The sequence below is a fragment of the Neodiprion lecontei genome, chromosome 3, assembly GCF_021901455.1.
Source record: "Neodiprion lecontei isolate iyNeoLeco1 chromosome 3, iyNeoLeco1.1, whole genome shotgun sequence".
NCBI classification, from domain to species: domain Eukaryota; kingdom Metazoa; phylum Arthropoda; class Insecta; order Hymenoptera; family Diprionidae; genus Neodiprion; species Neodiprion lecontei.
In genome coordinates this window covers 1400497-1421835 of record NC_060262.1, presented here as the reverse complement: position 1 = coordinate 1421835, position 21339 = coordinate 1400497, and the positions used below count along the sequence as shown (strand labels likewise).

General features: G+C 39.7%; 2 protein-coding genes and 1 long non-coding RNA gene across 6 annotated transcripts in view; 1 reads left to right on the top strand and 2 right to left on the bottom strand.

Annotated features, from left to right (window-relative positions):
* Positions 1-14810, top strand: part of LOC124293382 — a 43604-nt gene extending 28794 nt beyond the window's left edge. For all 3 annotated transcript variants that reach the window (XR_006903323.1, XR_006903325.1, XR_006903324.1), the window contains exons 3-4: positions 7317-7660; positions 12082-14810. This is a non-coding gene — a long non-coding RNA (uncharacterized LOC124293382). The remainder of the gene's footprint in view (positions 1-7316; positions 7661-12081) is intronic.
* LOC107225369 (cyclic AMP-dependent transcription factor ATF-2) lies at positions 14540-17527 on the bottom strand. Of its 2 annotated transcripts, none has more exons than XM_046734170.1 (7): positions 17146-17527; positions 16939-17032; positions 16707-16855; positions 16080-16432; positions 15770-15992; positions 15379-15703; positions 14540-15298 (listed from the first exon to the last, which is right to left on the bottom strand). In XM_046734170.1, the coding sequence occupies exons 1-7, from the start codon at positions 17194-17196 to the stop codon at positions 14889-14891; spliced, it is 1605 nt and encodes a 534-aa protein (XP_046590126.1). In that variant the 5' UTR covers positions 17197-17527; the 3' UTR covers positions 14540-14888. The 2 variants fall into 2 exon arrangements, with proteins under 2 accessions (XP_046590126.1, XP_015521301.1); XM_015665815.2 differs by having other exon boundaries at positions 15379-15706; positions 17146-17525.
* Positions 17528-18108: 581 nt separating this feature from the next.
* LOC124293715 lies at positions 18109-19234 on the bottom strand. The gene is made up of 3 exons (XM_046735800.1): positions 18864-19234; positions 18505-18799; positions 18109-18391 (listed from the first exon to the last, which is right to left on the bottom strand). Exons 1-3 carry the CDS (start codon positions 19195-19197, stop codon positions 18109-18111), a joined length of 912 nt encoding a protein of 303 aa, XP_046591756.1. The 5' UTR covers positions 19198-19234.
* Positions 19235-21339: the final 2105 nt, after the last annotated feature.

Here is a 21339-nt window from a genome sequence, read left to right as displayed (position 1 = left end):
AAATTCGAGAATGAATTTTGCTCGTTTTGGCGATGAGACAGGGGTTTAGAGCGAAATAATCGCATCCTTTTTCGCCCTTCGCCGTTTCGCGTCGCGACGTTGACATGCAGACGGTTTTGGTCGTTCGCCGTTTATAATTCGATCCCGGTTAAACGCCATTCACAATTATTATCCGGCGGATTTATATCCCGACGGTCGTGTTTCGCCTCGGCCCGAGAACGCCGGAGGGTTTTAGGTGATGAATTTTCCCTGTGTTATAAACTTAATGTTTCTCAACAGCGTTGGCCGTCGCGTCTCGTTAAGCTCGGAATCGAGGACGGGCTTAAGTTCCTACTTACCTTTTGACCTGAGAGCTAGGCGTCGAGATTACTCATTTCGGACCGATCTTAAGAGGCTGCGCTGCTTCGATAAGTGAGACCTCGATTTTTGGGGCGTTAAAATCCTCGCAATTTTTGTCCAAGTGAGTCTGGTCGAGGATGTCGAATACTTTGCGATAAGGTGAAAATCGGAGAAAAGAATCAACAGCGATAAAGACGATGAGAAAATTAAATTTTAATGACAACGATGATGGTCAAAAGTTATCGGTAAATTGTTTAGACTAAACATTACTTAACGAATTTTTGGGGATTTGTGAATTTTTAATTGAAAGCGGCGAGAGACAGCCGATCGAAAAAGAAGAAGAAGATGATGATACCGATGCTTCTAAGCTTTCCGCTTCGAAACTTCTCATTCGTCACCCCCAAATTCTGACGATTATAATTTTTATGATTCTCAATTATTGTCGTCCTTTGTTTCTGATTGATTCTGGTAAAATCTTTGCTCAAAGTACGTGTCTTGAAATTTGAGAATTTGAAATTGAAACTGACGACGGAGGCTTTGTCAAAGAGAAATAAGAAGAATGGACCTCCGGTCGTTTCGCAGCAGGCATTGCACGTAAGAGCCGAGGAACCGCGCCACGCCTTTTCTTTCCTCTTTCGCGGGAGGATTGTAATTGTGTGTGTTTAGGGAAATATTTATTAGACATAATGGCTCGTGGCACTGACGAGGAAATTACCATCGGTGGAAGGAAGGAAGGCAGGAAGGAAGGAAGGAAGGAAGGAAGGAAGGAAGGAAGGAAGGAAGGAGGCTCTGAACCCCGTGACCTCCTCCCTGGTAGGAACCCCGTCTCTCCTCCTCTCCTCTCCTCTCCTCTCCTCTCCTCTCCTCTCCTATCCATCGTCGCCATGGCAACAACTCTCTCACCCCGGTGGTCCGCCGTCCCGAAAACATTGACCTTACCCTGCACCACCATAACCGGAATGGATTGTCGCCTCCTGGACGAAGGCAGAGCGTTGGTATCCTCAGGGCTTACCTTAGTCCTGGAAATGCCGCGTTTCACACGTTTCGCGTAGAGTATTTGGATAAAATATCAAACTTGTTGCTAAGAAAATTATTCATTCGTAACGTATCGTTGTCGATATTTGTCGACCATCACCATCGCCTCGTCGAATAAGATTAAGAATCTTGAAAACCAAAGAAATTATAAAAATGTAGGATCTATCGAGGATACAATAATCGAGATGCATCGGTCATCGCTCGCGTGGAACGAGTCGGAGTGATTCTCGAGAATATCCGCGACAACGCTTGCATTGGCTTTGGTCGAGGGGGCTTAACGTGGGTAAAGTTTGCATTCCCGTAGCGTAATCGAATCAGGTAGTAGACTCTGGACGACAGGCACCTGAGCGTCGTCTCGCTGCCTGTTGGTCCGCGATCCATACGGATGCACGACGGATCTTGAAGCAGCACAAAATTGCGATATAGATGTGTATATATATATATATACAGGGAGAGAGAGAGAGAGAGAGAGAGAGAGAGAGAGCGTGCAAGAGTGTATGTATAGATGGCATACGTGTAGAGGAGAGCAGAAGGGCGGAAGACTCGTGCTCTTGTTATATACTTGGGAGGAAAGTATCTACGACTATCGGTATACACGTATACATATGTATACATTTTATACATATATATATATATATATATATACACGCGATATCTTTGAACGATCAAAAACACTCTGGTTAATCAGATTATCTGACCTCGACTATAAAACGCCTTGAAACACTTTACGCAAACCTTCGTATCGTATCGCACCGCATCGCGTTTTCCGTAAAGTGATATAAAATCATATATACATATATATATGTATAATGATAATTTTTACGAAAGATTGTTTAAAGTCGTGCGAAAAAATAATATATGAATAATAGTGACGAAGTTTGCCCATTTTTATTTATATATTTTTTTTTTTTTTTTTATCATTAATTCTACTCTTATTAAACAATGGTTAGATTTATTTTTCCGATAGAAACGTAGCTTCTGGTTATAAGGTTTCATAGAATTTCCTTTCGTAGATTTTATACGGTCGACGACCACTCGCCGCCGAGGGGTGTAATTAAACTCGGATATTAATAACAAACTTATAGTAAATCAATAAAGCGTTATCTGTATGTAACGATACAAATATGATACAACTAGATTATTTTCAGTATGCGAGTGTGCGTGTATGTAATGAAAAATAATACTACGTGGTGTGCAGGAATTAACTAGAGAGGAAAATGAAAATAAAAAGGTGTGACAAATGGGATAAAAAGAAAAAAACAACATCAACAAATAATCGTTACTTTACTCGCCAATATTTTTTACCCTCGTTTATTTATCTTACGTTACTGCGTCATGTTGTTCAATTATTATAACAGCCGCAGACTCTTTTGCCGAAAATTCTTTCGACGCGAAAATTGATTGAAAAAAAAAAACAAGAATCAAACACTACACCGAATTGATTGTTCAATACCATTTTTACTTTTCATAATTTTTTTTTTTTTTTTCTTCTAATTTCAACGAATCTTGAAGTTTTCGAACGAGGTTCTCATCGCGGATGGTTGTCGAACAAACCGACAGACTCCTCCATTTTCATGTCTGATAAAAGGTATCGCGGAAAAATCGTTTTTCCGAATTATCGTTTCTACTATTTTCATCGTTCCTTTTCAATTCCCATGTCATGTACGCTATATTCCACGATACGAAGCTAGAGCGAATTGCATCCATATCTCGCAGCCCGTATATTCCCAAGCTTACGTACACGTATACATAAGACTCGTAGATTGAAAATGCGCCCGAGTTTTCATAGCCGACGGCCTGCTGCACCGGGTCAAAGGTGAGCCAGGTTCTGACACGGAATGATAATGAGGCGCCCATTGTATTCGAATGTATCTATATACATATATTCACGTTTCTTCCTCACCGCGCTACCGTGTACCCGTAATGTACATACATCCATCCACTTTTCATGGTTGTTTCTCCCTCTCTCTCTCTCTCTCTCTCTCTCTTTCCCTTTTTCCTTCCCCCCATTTTCTTTTCCTCTCATTACTTTGTCTCTTTTCATTGTCTATTTTCACCCAACCCTTTCTCTAATATTTCTCATCTCTTTTGCACGTAGCTGACAATCGTATTTTTTTTTTTTTTTTTTTTTATGTCGTTTTTCACACTGCGCAGGAAAGTTTATCGCATACGACACATACTTCGTATATTTTGCGCATGGCTGTATCGTGTATAAGAAACGAGAACACTCTTAGAATTAAATTAAATTATACGAAACACGTTCTTTCGTTATGTTGAACATTTCGATTTAGGCAGTTTTTTTTTAGAGATCAAAATCCATACGCCGAGTGTGATGAAAATTTGATGAAAAGTGAAGGAACAACAAACGATTGTTCGAAAAATAGAGACGAACGATCAAACGAATTCCTTTCAAAGAGAGGGGGAGAAAAAATTGAAGAAGCAAAAGCATGTATTGTAATATAGAAAAAATGAAATTCCGCAAGACACGGGGAAGTTGAGACACGACGAATAGAATTACCAATGCCCGCGGATTAATTCCAACCGCGATCCTTTTCGGTCCACCTCCCCTTGTCTTCGAGAATTTCATTTTTTGTCGTATCCCACGAACTATTCACTTTGTAAAAAAAAAATTTTAAAAAACTCCCTACAAAGTTGTACATTTTCGAATAAAGAGTATCTGAGTTGAAACAAACAAACGTATGATTTGATTTTAAAAAATTGATCCATCCTCCACAGCGTCGCCGGTTAGGATACTGAAATGCGTGAAAAAAAAATTCTTCACGTCTCCCCCTCTGAGCCATTGTACAACCTTTGCATGCCACATTTTCCAATTGTACGATTAAGTCGGCTGAAAACGTAAGGCGTGTTTTAAATTGGGACACCCAGTATATATATAATATAATATAATATATATATATCTATAAGTAATTAAGGTCTGCGGGAAATATTTAGACTGATATATTTCTCGAGGATTCACACTGATTACGGCAAGAAGCCGCGAACGCGGTTTCCTCCGTTCTACATAATATATATACCCATAAGTCTATAGATACTTGATATACCTGAACCTTACACGGTTACTATACGCTTGGGTGCATAAACTTGGAGTAAACGATTCTGCATACGTGGACGCCTCCGTTATACCCGACACGTAAATGTATGTTATGTCTATACATAACACGCGTGTACGTACATAGGCAGCTGTAGATAAACTGCAAATAGAAATTATTGGCACTACGGTTTTCCGCACATTACCGGCTCGTTAGTGACGATATATTGCATCCTCCTCTCACCTCCCGACTCCTCCTGTAACAATTTATGCGCGCGTGTGCGTATCGAATTCACTGTTGCCTGATAATAACAATTATTATTATTATTATTATTATTCTTGTTGCCGTTGTCGTTAAATCGGGCTTTCTCAATTTATTCGCGTCTTTCTTTCTTTTTTTCTTTTTCTTTTTTTTTTTTTACAAAAAATACGGTATCGGGTTTGAATGAAAAAAAAAAAAAAACGCAAAACTTCTCAGAGACAATATTAATCAATTTGATTAAAGATTACACCGTGAAAGTAGTAAGATGTTTCAGCATGATTTTCAAACTTGTCATAATGTGTTTCTTTGTATTCGATAATGTTGCTCTCTGTCGAATCGGGTCTGCTTAAGCTCGCGGCCGAACACCTGTACGTTAGGTATGTAAACAATATAATGAGAGGAAACGTTTTAAATTTCATTCTCGCAGCTTGAATGGCAGCCCGCGATACAGAGGTAATTATTATCCGCCAGAGGGTAAATGAACACGTATAGGTAGGTATTCGCATGTGTGATACGTAATGTATTGTATGCCAGGGTTCGTGATATTTAATCAAACAATTGAAGGCCCGAGGCTGACTTTTATGAGCCGGAATTGTACAACGTTTCCAAATCGTCGATCTACGATGTTACTTATGCGTACGTACGTGTTATACGTAAATTCGTTTAACCAATTTATTCGAGTTTCTTCTCTCTTCAATCACCTCCTTATTTTGCACGGTATATTTTATTTCATCTTTGAAAAGAAGGGCGCGTTTTCGGTGAGGCGTGACATTTTATATGTACAATATATATATATATATATGTTCGTATATACATACGTGTATGTAATGTCGGTAGGCGAGTATATAAAACGAGCTTTGATGTGAATTCAATTAGAAAATTATACGCTACGTTTATTAACCCACCCTTAAAATTATACCCGCAAACGCCGTTTGAGTTGAAATATTTTGCACGACATTTTTCACCGAGATGCGAAAATAACAGACTACGTAAAAAAAAAAAAAAAAAAAAAACAAGGAGAGAGAAAAAAATAAAAAAAGTAATGCAAAGACATGGGTTGCGCGGATGAAATTACTCCTCGTTATAGTCTACAATTTTCCACTGATGTACAAGAGATAACGCGAAACGTCAAATTATACAAACGAGATCATCGAAATTGGGACGAAAAATTTTTTAATAAAAATAATAAAATAAAATAAACAAACAAGTATAAATAAAACAGAGTAAACAAGAGCACAGGAAATACGGAAAAGAAAAGAATTTTTAAACAAGTTAACAAACTTTTCCTTCCCGTCTTTGTGTATAAATTTATCTCCCAAGCTGTAGATAAAATATAATCGCATAGGTATATATATATGTGTGTGTGTGTGTGTGCGTGCGTGTGTATTTGAAGAGGTGCAACGGTCGGAATACGGGATCGCTGTATAATACGAAGGGCCGTGCGTAAAAGCAGACCGGCTTTCAACGCTGACAAAGAAACGCTCCGAACCTTAATGGATCACTACATCCTCGCTAAAAGTCTCCGTCTCTATCTCTCTGTGGCGGTATCGTCGTCGTTGGTATTTAACATTCTTCTGGAAAGGAAAACGTGCGAGCGAGTAGCGAGTGAAGTGCTGTTTTGTTCCATCGACGGAAGCCGCCTCCTCGTTGATCGAAATATCAGCGACGATATCGAGAAGCGTTTTTTTTTTTTTTGTTTTTTTTTCTGTTTTTTTTTCTGTTTTTTTTTTTCTGTTCTTTACGTAACCGTACGTCTCGAACGCAGTAATATCGCGGAAAGAATTTTAACGAACAAAGAACTCTCGGTATGTATACCTCTACATATTATATGTATATTCTCTGCGTGATTATTTCTATACGAATTCACGATGACTCGAAGTTTCCCTTCTCGTTTGATCGGTTCTATGATACTTTTCTTTTGATATCGATTTTTTTTTTTACGCGTGTGGAGTAATTATTTTTATCGCCAGAAAAATTTGTCACAAGGAATGAGAATCCTGAGTTGAACATGTCCATAATGAAAAGTATAAATGAGAGATAAAACTTTTGCCAATGTTCTGCGTCAAAGTTTGCGATTCGTAAACTTTTGAGTCACACGTTTTTGTGCTTACGCAGCTTTTATAATAAGATAGTGGTTTATGATTTTTCGAGTCGCTGATTACGGATGTAAAATCAGATTTTGAAAATTTCAAATTTGATCGAGTAATTTGTTGAAAAAACTCTAGGCGGGGATTTTTGAGCTCGCCGTTTGGGTTCGCCATATTGAAATTTCAATGCCTGATTTCAGATTCGTAATCAAGGACCCCAACACTTGTAATTCATGTAAAACATGTACATGTCTAGTGGCGGAAATGAATTATTCTGTAAAATTTTCACGTTTTTTTTTTTTTTCGAATCAATTTGTTTCTAACAGTAATAATTTACATTATATCGCAACGATTACTCTCGATTATTGAAAACCTACTGGTATACCATCGGAAGTAGCAAAAACACCGCAAAGATATATGCTGTCAAAGTTTTCTAAATATACAAAAAATGGATGTACAATAGGTTGTAAGGATACTTACCGCTATAATCGATTTGTAAATAAGTGGCTAATTCGCTAATTTATTCATCTCTGATTCATTGCAGTTTGAAAACGTGCGGCGAAGCAGCTGTCGTTATAGTCGAAGGCTGGAGCAGCCTGCGCTGCATGGACCTACTACAAGAATATAATTAGTTTACCAAGAACGAACGGACGACTGGGCCCTGGTTATAGTTCCGCGTGCCTGAGTGTGCGTGTGAGCCACTTGAGTCCCCCCCAAAGGCGAAGGAACGGTCCTCGGCTTACACCGGGCAAGCGAGTCGAGAGCCAGGGTCGTTTCTTTTCTATCAGAAGCTTGAACAGCCACGGACTTTGTCTCGGAAACACGTGCGTGTCCCTCCGTAGCGAAAACGAAATTCAGGAGCAGAAAGAAGACCTTCGACGATGCAAGGTATAAAACACTGCTCTATACGTATAAAGAAAAAAAAATATTAACCAGTCGATTTATAAGTCTGTGGAGATTCCTCGAGTCCCAATAGCGAATGAAAAATGAACGAAAGGATTGAATAAGCGAGGGAAAGAATTTGAACAGCGAAGTAACCGAGCAGCGTGAATTCCGTGAGCATCTCTTGGTCGCCTGCATCATCAGCACGGGATTGAATTTGATCCGCTCTAATCTCGGCGGTGTTGAGTAACTCGGTCCACCGGCAGAGGCTGGATAACAGCGCGCAACGAGACGCTTGCCATATATTGCTGTTCGATGCCGCCGAAGCGGCTACTACGAAATCCATTCGAGTCCTCGGACGCCGCTGCGGATGCTTTCTCTGATCCGCACCGCATCGCCTTACGCTCGAGAAAAACGGAGCAAGGTCGGTCCGCCTCGGTGCAACGGAGAAGATCGACTGAGGTCCCTCCTTCCCCCACCCCTCGGCACTTCGCTCGTCCGATTCCGTCGCTCGTCGGCGCTCTTCGCCCGCTCGACTCCACCCTCCGCTCCTCATTCACCCGCGATCGCTCCTCAGTCGATGTTCCGAGCTCCGAATCGTTGCGTCGGGCAGACGCGCTCTCTCGCGCGCCTTTTTCACCATTGCCGAATAATCGAGAGATTAACATTTGGTTATTTATTCGTTTTAACTTTAACGCAACGGAATTAAATTCCCGCGCAGCTTTTGCTTTTTTACGATACTGTGATATTCAGTGTGTTCCGTGTTCAATCAATCCCGAAGCGAATTAATTGAACGTGCTTATAACATTGCCTGTGAAGTGGGGAAATTGTTTTTCATGAAACAAAAATTGACGGTATGGTGTATTTCGCGTCATTTTCTTTCTGTTTCATTTTTTATTTATTTTATTTTTTTTTGATCCGTTAGATATTCTTCAAGCTTTTTACAGCTTTTCGCGAAACAGGCTTACGGGTAACCAGGACAGGCGAGAACGCGTGTCTGTCTGGCTGACAAGTGGGGCGAACGGTGAGCGGCAAGACGGTGGATTTATATCGTTGGTTTTATTTCTGTATTTGTAGGCGCGGTGTATTCCGCGTTTTGGCCTAGATATAAAAATAAAGAAAGTATAGTAGTCGCGATGTGTTTGCCGCCTCGAGGCTCTATACAATTCTGCAAACTCAAGCCAACCGAACTCCGAGGTATTGTAAAAATTCTCCGTATGCTCGCTTCTACCGAACGACGACAAAATCCGTCTGAGCCGCCGACGCAGTTGCGAAAATTTAATCGCATCATTTAGTTTTCTCTATCAATAAGAATTTTGTCTTACGTATTCAACGCCCACAATTCATGAATTAATTATTTTTTATTCAAATCATTGTCATTGCTATTGATATTATTAAGAGTAAAAAAAATCTCATTTTATTCGTTCCGATCGACGGTTATAACATAAAGTATATTCAAGCTAAATGATCGACAAGTGCAGTTAATTATTGAATAAAAAACTTATTAAACTTGCTCATTTTTATCCTGGTTCAGTATTTTCAATTTCGCCGAATTCAAGGAGATTCAGCCTGCGTATGACTTGAAAGAAAAAAAAAAAAAAAGTAACCGTTTCTGAACAGTTTTATTCAAGTCGTGAGAAGACGCAAGCTGCATATGTCGGAAGTCTCGTGTGGTCGTCACACAGGGTATAGCGAAGTGTAATAAAAATATATCAGGGAAGCCGCGCATTAGCTGCACTTGTTTCAAGTGGTAGAGCATGTAAAACAGACGTCGTACGTAGCGTTCGTCGTATAATAAACGCAATGATGTAACTCTCTTTCTCACTCTTTTTTCCGCTGCATTCCGTTGTGTTAGTTTAACGAGACGCTGGTGCTTCGCATAATCCGAGTTCAAATCGTATTGTCACGCTATTTAATACATTTACCTCGAAGGCAATCATATTAATTTCATCCCGGGGTATGTGATTAACGATCTCTTATTCAGCTACGTCGATATTGGGAACAGAATAATACACTTTGCGATATCCTGTAATTATATAAAGACAGTTTTTCAAAGTCAAGTTGACGGAATTAAAAATAAAACATGGAAGACAATATTGGAAATGGTTTAAACGGTTCCATTTCTTCTTCTTGTTTTTTTTTTTTTTTTTAATATGAAATGTACCGATGATAAGCCAAGTTTTATACATTCGTGACGGAAATTGAATTTGAAAATAAGATAGGGGCAAATATCCCCGATTAAATCGTGCCCGGTCATCGTGGTGGGCTGGTTATAGTTACTATTTGAAGCCAGATACGTGGCGATAAATTTTTATATTCCAACAGCGCGTTGATGCTCGGTATTAGATTTCTAAACTCCAGAGCGTCTAAATCTCTAGATATGCGTAGACGCGCAACGATACACGGCCAGGCAGCTGGCTTGGATCGAAATATCCTGCGCACACAATATAAAAGAAGCCGAGATCCCTCTCTCTCTCTCTCTCTCCCTCCCTCTCTTTCCCTCTTCGTCTTTCAAGGCTGTATGTATACATTCATCCATGTATATCTAGAATGGGCAAATATTGCGCATTGTGTAATATCACATTTGGACTTTCGTCCCCAGGTCTGAAGTAATTCGTCGAGACGCGACCCGTCGCCGTTAATATTGCCATTACATGTAATAGTCGTAGCCATTTTTCCTCTTTTTTTTTTTTTAAATTCAGTTTATTTTTATCTCCTTCTCGCTATTCTTCTTATTCTTCTTCTTCTTCTTCTTCTTTTTCTCACATCCTTTTGTAATTCTCAATTCCAACGTCTGGACGAAATTCCATAAAATTCTTACGTCACACTCGCAGCGTGCAATTAAAGATTGCATCGTATGCCCAAAAATGCACACGTGTACATTAGCGTCGATTAATACACGCTTGAATTAATTATCCGCACCCTCGGGGTATTTTTTTTGTCTTTTTTTTCCTCTTCACATTAAATTAAATCTGAGTCAGAGGTCGGGTAAATAATATTTCTTTTCTTTTTCTTTACCCGTTTCCTTTTGAAACGTAAGGCTTGTGCGCGCGCGTGTGTGTTCATATCGAAATTTCCGGTCCCTCAAAGGCCTGCTGCTTGTGTCTCTGCCCGCCTGCAGTTTCTTTTCCTTTTTCTCCTTTTATACAAAGCTGCGGACTGCAGCTCTCTACCGACCTTATCATTTGGTCGTTCTTATCTCTCTTTCTCTCTCACGTATACACATACAGATATGTCGGCGATATTTACTGACCGAGCACCGATAGTGTGCACAAGACGACGACGTAGATATGCGGTGAAAACGAGAGCGATAGAGAGAAGAGGAGTTACGCTCTCGTAAACTTGGGACTCACGTTCCACAACGCGATATATATGTACCAATTGTTAGATACCTAAAATTCTAACAACAGAGATTTTATCTATTATCGTTTTAATCAACTGTTACATTTTTTCCTATAATTCAATTATTCATCTCCGTCGGTATTCATCTTTCAAATATCGCGATTTTTCCATACACTGCATCGTATACCTGTAATTCCTGTACGGAATCGGAAGTCCCGTAAAACCTCTCGCCGCGTCGCGACGCCGGGTTCGATTATTTATACCTATTTTGTAACCCCGCTTTGCACAGCCAGATCAGAGTCCGTCTGTCCGATGCTGCTGCTGCTGCTGCTGCTGCTGATGGTCTGGACTATGGCAGCGGTTCCCAAGCCGCGGGTTGCGTTAGCAAAACTCGTCAAACGATTGAAATTTTATTTTATTTTACCAGTTTTTTCCATCATTCGATTGTGTAGAAAATTTTCCATCTATTGGCCGATCTGTAATCGGAACATCGTATGTCACAGTTATTCACGTAGTTCAATTGGTAAAGGAAGGAAAACTATTTTATGCAAAATTTTCGCAGAATGTTGTGTAATTATTTCACCCCGTTGAAAAACTGAACCTAGCAACTCGTGCCAGTTTGATTTAAAAGTGTTGAGCATCGCATTACGCTATAATTAAATTACGTATCATTGTAGGTATATACTTTCAGTCGTATCGACGGTTAATAAAATGCCGTTGCCTCGTTCTATGCACGAGTAAAAATATTTTAATAATGAAAAGAAACAAAAAAAAAAAAAAAACTCCTACTGTACAAATTCATGTTAAATATGAATATTCCACGCGCGCGGAATAAAATATAACTGCTAAAACAAACTATAAATAGTTCGATGCGTTTTGCATTGAAAAATTGAACTGAGCTGAAATAAAAAGAAAATCTGTTGAGGAAACAGTATCGATATTTATCAATTTTCAGTTCAACACCTAAACTTCGCTCATTGGTATATCGCATCACATAATTGTTAATTTATTTGCATAACGGCGAATAGATAACGATATGATAATGATAACGTTATCGTGATTAAGAATTTATATACGTGTTGCAGAATATCCAGCGGCTCTCATCGGTCGTCTTCATCGTTTCGACAGCGATATTCTCTCCTGAATATCCGTACTACGTGCGCAAGTGATTAACTGCAAAGTGCCCAAAGTCCCTTATCATTCTCTAGCCCGGTGTTAAATGTTCGATACCTACTGGACGGAGAACTGATAAGGGCCCGCGGGATACGAACTCATCGTGGGAAATTTTTCAATCAATATCGAATCAATTTTCTCTTTAGTTACTTTGATTATTGGTAATCGTATTTGTCTTTTTTTTTCGCAGGGCGTGAAAAAGAACGCCCGCGTTTTGTTCACGTACACATAATTACACTTATACCCATGCATATCAAAAAAAATTAAAAAAAAAAAAAATAGAAAGAACGAAAGAAAATTCATAGAGAACAATCGACGACGAATTGAAGAATTTCTGTGCAGAAAATTGGACGGGAAAACTACGAACGACGGTATAATTGAGAACGCGTTTGCCGTGACCGTGAACCTAGAACAGTTATAATATCTTTTCTTACATGCCATTGTAAATAAAGTATACATATTATAATAAGAGGATGAGAGAAACGAAGTCTTAAGCAGTAAGAGATTATCTATCGTTGAACATTGTATGCCAACAAGAATTTGTACTGGGTTGACACGCACAAAGGTCGAGTAAGTATAGAGATTGTTTAAGGGTATGTCGTACTCCTAGATTTATCGAACGAGCAAACTCACAATTTTTCTTTCTGTGTTAAATAAAGAAAGAAACGGGAAGAGTTCGAATTTTAACGGTGCATCGTTCTTTCGTAGCGGAATCCAGGAAAGTCATCCGTATCCCGAAACTCGTCAAGTAAATGTGTGTGTGTGTTTTTTTTTTTTTTTTTTTTTGACACTTGTTATTATTCCCACATTTCCCGAATTTTAGGGGCCAAAAAGTGCATGGTTGAGATACTTTGGGTAATTGCGAAAAGAATGAGGAGTAAAATGAATCATCGTGAGACTGATTCCATGCAATATTGAGATCGTTAGACGAGACCTAGGAATTACAATAATTTCGCAAGCTGTAAGTTTGCAAGTATTATAAATTTCGACTTTGTATCATATGTATGTATGGCAGTACCGATGAAGGATTCACCGCGACGCGCTATCATAAGAGCGAAACTTCGCGATTTACAAGTCAATGTCAATTCAATCCGTATACGGATTGATGAAAAAACAAACTGTGTGATAAAATCGTTTGGTGTATAATAATAAATACAGATTCGCTGGATTGAAGAATAAAAATTGATCACTGCGTTGTTCGCTTGCTCTTATCTCTCCGACTCGCTTCATCTACTTGATTTTTTGCGAATAGTAATTTATTGTTGCCGCAGCGCGTTGCGATATAAAAAGAGAACGAGAACCGAGGGCTTTGAAACTGATTCATCGTCGGATACGAAATCCTTCGCCTTCTCACGTACGTCGCGATCGGGAAACGTGTACGTCTACCGAGATATTTGGCAGCCGCCGAGTTCTGAAGAGGAGGAATAAAAAATGAGTGCAAAAAAGGACTAGTCAGGGCAGTTTGGGAAACCCTGGAGTCATTATTACGACAATCTGCGAGAGGCTGCTTCACAGACTTTATACTACGCTTTCTAAATTGCCAAATCATGTGCATAAGTGAGCAAGTCTATGATATACATATAGCGCAATTCGGTTCGCGGTTATTATTTCGTCATGTTATATTTTGCTTTTCATGTTTATTTTTGATTATTATCCGGTACAAGTTTAAAAAACAATAGAGATCCAGCAGCGTTTCTTCCTTTACCGTACTATTTCTTTTGCGCTAGAATGCCGAACACGTGTTTTGTACTCTTTTGAAGTCTCGAATGTTGTTTGAGGTACGCCGAATCTAATCTCGCACGTTTCGCTTATACTGTGTTTAAGAGTTAAGTTCAATAAACCGAAATGAAGCTGAAGCTGGCAGCCAGTGTTAGCAGCTAAATGTGTTCAATTTTTTGAAAGTAGTAAAATGCAGTTCAGTTTTACCCTCACAATTCTATAAAAGTATTGGGCAATAAAGGTGTTTCAAAAAATTTTAACTCTCCCACTTTACTACCTTATTCGAAAGAGAACATTTTTTTTTCACGGAAGAATAATGAATGATTACATTTTACATTTCCGTGAATAACAGATGATTTTGCACTTGTATCTAAAAGTTTAATTGCGCGATCGCCGAAGTTTTTGGCTAGTTGTCATTTAACAATTTACAGTGTTTTTCGATTTCAGCCTGACTTACAAAATATTACACGTGTATTTATGTAAACGGAATGTTTTAAATAAACAAATAAATCCCCTATGGAAAGATTTTGAAAAATTCAACCCTTTACCCTTTCTTGATTTCCTCCTTACTCGTACTTTTCCAATTCATCGATGTTTGTATAAAATATGTAATTATTTAGACAGGAGGTAAGTGAATGAACGAGACGTGTATACTTTCATTAAACATAGGTATATTTATTACACAATGTTATTCCTTGCGTAAATACAATACGTCATTTTATCCCTTACGCGTGATTTTAAGTGTCGACAAATCTTGTAAAACGTAAATACTTACGAAGCGCAGATTGAAAAATCGGTTATCGGGATACTCGAACGGAAACCCATCACAGCATGGGGCTGACCGCGATAATCGTGATCAATATCGGCGTCCCATACACGGATGTGTAAATAAATAAATTGGTGAAATCGATTCATTCGTCATTTCACGGGCAAAAAATGTTGTATTTGAATGTTGAAAAATCCAGCCTTATTTCCTGGGCTAAATGCGGCCAAGAATCGTTTACGATCCGGTGGTTTTAGAAGCGGCGTTTTCGATTTCAAAGTTCGGATTCATCCTGATTATCTGCCTTTGACTGTTCTCCGTGAATGTCTCCCGCCTCTCGTTCTGCACTATCAATATCTGCTTCCCCTTATCACATCCCTTACTTATCACCCGTTCAACGTCAACAACCTGAACGGCGGATATGTTTCTCAGAATTTTTGCCTTCTGCAAAAGCGGGGCGGCCGATTTGGGCAGGATCATCGGTTTAGTCGTCGATACTGTTGGTTTCTTTTTCGCCGGTTTACCCCCTACATCCGCCGATATCGCCGACTTCCGTTTCACAGCTGAACCGACAAGGGGCAACGAAGCTCCTTGTACCGTCTCTGCGCTCACCGATATCACCTTTGGCCCAAGAACTATACTGTTTCCTGTAACAAGATACGAGAAGGTAAAAACTGATTGGAAAAGAGGACCAGAACTTCGTTTAGAAAGAACGTCAGGCAATCACCTTGCTCCATCGCTTTAGTCACCGGGCAATCCTTGTGCGCAAGCAACAGCGTCTTCAGTTTTGCCACTTCGGAACGAAGAGCACGAACCTCCATCTGGAGCGCAGCGTTGGCCTCATTTACATTGTAGACTGACCTCTCAAGCTGTTGAACCCACGCTTTACGTTTTGCTCTGGCACGCATCGAACTGGCTCTATTTCGCTCCAAGATATCCAGCTTCTTGTCAGATGGAGGGCTACGCTCTTCAACCAAAGTCCTCGGCGATGCTTGCAAGTCCTGACGATGGCTGTCGGAAGACACTTCGTTCTTCTTCAACACTTGCTTCAGCTTCTGAAAACGGTGAAGCCAAAGATTGCTACAAATTTTTTACAAATGGTACGATTATGTACAAACCATTTTTGCCATAGAGAGCCTAGAGGATGCCGAATTCGTTGTTCTCTTCCCATCAGAGCAATTCAGGGATGGTTCGGTCTTGATGACGACTGTCTGAGATTTGGACTGAATATCGATGGTTGTCGGATTCATTTGAGACTGAGAAACCGGTATCGCTGACAGCTGCATCAGCTTTCCATCCTCGGTTTTTATCAATAGCTGTACCTCCTTGCCATTTATAGAGCTGTGATGAAACGAAAACCATTTTATTTCATTTTATTACCCTAAAATGATGTATCCATATTTGAACGCTAGAATTCAAATCGCTTACAGCTGCGGAACATCGTTCTGTTGCCCAAAACCATCGTTCAGATTGATTACAGTAGTTGATAAAGACTCTCCGTCTGCCTCCTGTACAATAATACTTTCCTCAATGCTCGAGTCTCGGGATTCAGTGTCGAGCTCGACCGTCGTTATCTCTTTAGAATTCTCTCCGTGGTCTAAATTTTGCACATCGACATGTATTCTGTTCGCATTCTTTTCATCGTCATCCGACGAATCTCCGATATTGATCACTGGCGATTCCGCAATGCCATTCCGAAGCAAGGCTTGATTGTTTGTAGACGGAACGTCTATGTGGGGAAATATGTGTGGTGTGTGCAGAGTATCGTCTGATATTCCCACCTAATGGAAATAAGAGAGAATACACAGGTGAGAAGCTAAGTTATAGTTAATGTTTTGGGCATGGTAATCCATGGTGTCGACTGGAAGCTTAAATGAACATATCAAATCATCCAGAAGAAAATTGAAAAGACGTACATACAATTTTTCTGAATTCTTCCTAAATCTCCCATCACTTTACTGATTCTCAGGCTCAGTTGACAGCCCAAGATCTGATGGAATGAGTTTTAATACTTTATCACTCGACGCCAAAGAGAATGAAGAGTATCGATCTTACTTCTGGAACCGTGAGTCCTCCGCCTGTCTTTCCAGCTTCGACAGCTCGTCGGAATGTTTCTTCGAACGGATTGACATTCTGTAGGTCCTGAAAGAGCCCAACTTCTTCGCAATTTCTTATGAACCTGGTTGGCGTGGGTGTCTGGTCAGCTGTTAGGGAACAGGAAGAATAAAATGTGGTCAAAATAAAAAGCAAAGTGTAAATCTAGACATTTGAATTATCTATACTTTACCTACGAAGACACCGCTTTTGCCGTTTGAGCCAAGGTTGAGTATCATATCGTGTTTTTTTCTATGAACAGTGAGGTGATCCTCGTTGACAAAACTCTGCGTAACGAAGGCGAGGAAGAAGCAAGTAGTAAGTGTATATTAGAGAGAAAGTCCCCACACAGTATTGAGGTTATGAGTGGAATAATGAATTGATATCAAACAGAAATTACCATATTGCAGCCAGGCGAGGGACAGGCAAAGGGTTTCTCGGATTCACCCATGGCTGTTTGGTAAATATGCTACTTTTTTATTGATCAAAGTTCGTATTGATCTCTCCTAATGTGCTTAAGGTTGACTGCGACAATTCGTTGATATTTAACTGAAGTTCTTCTGTTCCGCTGTTGAAAAATAATGCGAGCAGGCAATTGCTCGTGGATGGAAAGAGCTTGAAGGACCACAATTTACCACTATTGTATTAATTAACCATATCAAACAGAGAAAAAAAGAAGATTCTTATCTGGAATATAGCAAGAAGATACAGGTGGGAAAGGTGCACACCCCCACACACACATACATAGGCACAGAGAGAATCACCACTTCTAGAATATCGGACATGGAACACAACTCTGCAGTATTATGAGTTCTTGGCTTGCGTGTTAGATGGCAGAATCAACAGCTAGGCATGTGGTGTCACAGTGACTGTACAACTCACTAACTTTTCCCGATTTCATTTCACAATAAGTATACAAAACGATTGAGGAAAAAATAATTAGCTATTATTTTACAAGTCAAATAGTTCTGATTCTTGGTATTTTCCTGCCTTAGAGTTTTAAGATTGCTATTTCAATGGATCTCTTTTAATCGACACTGTTCAGGTGTAACATCTTAAACTTATCAAGTACACAGTGAGAACTACATTCAAATGTAATGTAATAAAAAGATAAGCTTCTAATTGTAAGTCTAATTAAAAGTACAAGCTAGTGTACAATACTATAATAAATATATTTTACTGCATATATTCAGTAAAGTAAAGACTGATATTGTACTGTTGCTAAAGAAACATCACTCTGCTTACGGTTGAGGTGCTGTTATTTATATCCCAGCCAGCTACCGACGGCAATGGCGAATCTTCTTGTGTCCTTTCTGATTATCCTACGAAGAAATCCGTGCGATAATTAAATGAAATTAAGGCATTAGTATTGGTAATATGAGTTACATTTGATTTTAATTTCCCAGGCGAAGGTTACAAGTGCAATTAACAGTCCTAGTATAAGTATCACAAAAGCGGAAAGCAGGGTGTTTATAGCGATTGGTTCAACATGCGGTGGCTCAATCATCCTCTGTGTTTTCCATGATTTTATCTCCATCACTCGGTCAAAATCCAAACGCCATTTTTCTACAATACCAGCCTCGACCAGTTTCTGAACGTCAAAGTTCCAACGGTCTGTCATTGGCCAATTCAGGGTTACTATGAACCTAAAATCACGTTCAATACTTAAAGATTTTCAAATCATCGGTACAATTGGTGGGTTTCAAACTTCTGGTTACTGTATCTTGAGAGGATGAATATGATGGAATTAAAAACTTGCGTCGCGTAGTCGGATATAATGGGTTCGGAAGCCCTGTGGATAATCGTCGAGTTCACCATCATCGATGGCAACGTTAAACAGTGAGCTAGACAGGCACGCTGTTTTCCGTCACGTTCTATGCTAGCCAGACACTCTTCGGGAAGAAGTTCGTGATAGTGTTCGCCCAGCAGTGGATCATCAATCAAATATCGAAGTGGTCCGAAACCGTAAAATTCCATCCCGTGTTCCTTGACCTGTTCGATGGTATCCAGGTTTGGATATCGGCGTGCATACGCCAAAATTGATACGAAGCGACCTGCGATGTGATTTAAAACGAGTTTGCATATGCGTACGAGATGATCAATAAGCGAAATACTTACCTCTGAATACCGCGTCGAGAACGATAAAGGCGAGAAAAATTATTCCGAAAGTCAGTCTGTGATTAATGGATTCTGGCAATCGGATTACCGAATTACCGATAACGAATCGTACGGCGTCCAAGAATGTAGAAACAATGCCCTGCGATTTATTGTACAGGTAAAGAACCATGGTCAAGAATAAAGTTATGAGTCCAACTCCGATCCATATCTGTTTAGCGACAAAAATGTTCATCCATTGCGGGTAGAAACCGGTAATACGAGATGCAAAGCATATCGCAATCGAGGTGTGGGGATAGGTTGCTTCGAGACCAGGAAAATGTTGCAAGTGATGCATGTCGGCCACGATGTGGGACAGCCCGTAAAAGAGGTCTTTCAATTCCCCAATGTACGAGCCATTTTCAAGTAGCTTCCCATAACGATCAGTTTCGTTGTTGTAAACCTGTAAGCGCATGCTGTACAATATTTTATTACCAACTTCGACGAAAACTTGAGGCATGGAATTTTACCAGGAAAATCATTACCTCAACGACGTCGAATCTTAATTTTTTCGCTAGTGCCTGGAGCGTGAAACCATCCGTACCAATAAATTTTTCAACGCCAGATTTCGTCTCATCCAAAAGTATCTCAGGACGAATTGTGAACATACTTATCGGGATGACGTATCCGTCGAGGTTTAGAGTTTTATCGAAGTACAAATCTTTGCAATCTTCAAGGGACTTCATCTCGGTGAATTCCTGTTCATAGACGTACCAGGGGTGATTGAAATTTCCCGCTTTTAAAGGAACATTGATGGTCTCTTGAAAAATCATTCTCCACGGTTGCGTGTGATCAGACGAGTATGGATTATAAGTGTACAACTTGATTCTAGCGGATTTTAACGAGTCTTCTGTAATATCGGACGAGCACAGTATCACCGTGTTGAGAATCCAGTGATTCCAAATAACTCTGAACACCTCGTTGCAGTCAGCCACATTGCACATGCTTTCTGTGAATCAAGTATTACAACCCTTTACTTCACGAAAATAACTGAAAAGGTACGTTAGGATACATATAGTTGATAATATGAATAAAAGCGAATGTAATATGTTGCAGATACTTGGTATAATGACGAGATAACGCTCCCTGGTCTTCCACGTTGTCCATGCTACGTACTTCATATGATGCAATATAGACTCGAGGTCATCCACCTGATCAGCGTACATTACAACTCCGTTTGGCTTCCCCTGTACTTCCAAATAATGGTCGTAGTGTTTTAGTATAAGTTCGCCCGGTGATTCTGTTCCAACAAAATCAAAGTCTCTCTGCCTTACGGTGAAAACGCTGAATTTAAAACTCTCGTAAACTTGTTGATATATCACAATCGGTAGATTTTCCGAAAGCAAGATACTTCTCCCAGTCTCTGGCGTCCCGAAACAAACGTCGATAATATTGACCTGAAATGTTGGACACATATCAATCGTACTTTCGACAAAGAAAAGAATTAAATGAATTGTAATTGGAATAAGCTCTGACAGCGGCGGACGATAAATCGGCTTTCTCATCTCGTGTGGGAATGTTTGACACGGTCAAGATCCCGGGTAATGCAGCCAGCAGAAATATTGTATGGGTCTGCATTTCATCAAGGAAAATGACGCATTTCGGAGCGCGAGAAACGGTATAAGGGAACGATGTTGTTGAAGAACAATTCCACAAATCGTGCAGTCGATCATTTGTAGATCATCAAACATTCATATGTGAAACACGCACAGTGTTTCGTCAACAAGAAAGCATAACATGAAGTAAATTGATCTAAGTATATCGTACTTTGTACTTCGTAAACTCGCAAGTAGGTATAGAAAATACCGTTTGACAGCGTTACGATAATATTTCACCAGGGTAAGAATGAATAACGAGATGATTATTTTACTGCATTTTTGGCATATTAACCGCAAGTTGAATTTGGCATTGTTCCAGAAATAGTGATTACTACATTACCGGTCCCTGCCAGAAAGAAACCGAAAGAGTAAGATAGAATTGAATCTTGGTGTGACAACCGACATTTGTGACAACTGATACATTATTTACCTAACTGATTTCAGCACTTGACTAAAGAAGGTGACGAATAAGCAAGAAAATTTACCGCAGAGACGTGAAAAAAGCCACATTCAATCGAAAATGGACTTGACGTTTAATCCAGCGACTCTTAGAACCGCATCAGACCGACGACTGAGTGGATACAGCAAAAATACAAATCAGTTGACTTTTGAATTATTACTATCCAAGTGACGATACAGAGGTGTGCTGCACCTGTTCAAAGGCTAAACTTCAGTTGCATTTGAGGAATATTGAAATAACTATGTCATGTATAACTTTTATTATTGTGCTAGAGACAATGAACACTATAAACCTATTTCCTCGTATATTATAAGGTATCTCATGTGTTCTCTGGAAGCATTTTTGTACGTATTTTCAACTATCTCTGTAGCTCTGTTTGTGA

What these genes read in the sequence shown, in the direction of transcription:
- LOC107225369 (XM_015665815.2), bottom strand. Translation starts at nt 17,196, where the DNA reads ATGGGTGAATCCGAGAAACCCTTTGCCTGTCCCTCGCCTGGCTGCAAT. An exon ending in CAGAACGATGTTCCGCAGCT is followed by an intron (nt 15,993 to 16,079) that starts GTAAGCGATTTG and finishes GTTTCATCACAG; the next exon opens with CTCTATAAATGGCAAGGAGG. An exon ending in GACTAAAGCGATGGAGCAAG is followed by an intron (nt 15,299 to 15,378) that starts GTGATTGCCTGA and finishes ATCTTGTTACAG; the next exon opens with GAAACAGTATAGTTCTTGGG.
- LOC124293715 (XM_046735800.1), bottom strand. Translation starts at nt 19,197, where the DNA reads ATGCATCACTTGCAACATTTTCCTGGTCTCGAAGCAACCTATCCCCAC. An exon ending in TCTCGACGCGGTATTCAGAG is followed by an intron (nt 18,800 to 18,863) that starts GTAAGTATTTCG and finishes ATCACATCGCAG; the next exon opens with GTCGCTTCGTATCAATTTTG. An exon ending in ATTATATCCGACTACGCGAC is followed by an intron (nt 18,392 to 18,504) that starts GCAAGTTTTTAA and finishes ACGTGATTTTAG; the next exon opens with GTTCATAGTAACCCTGAATT.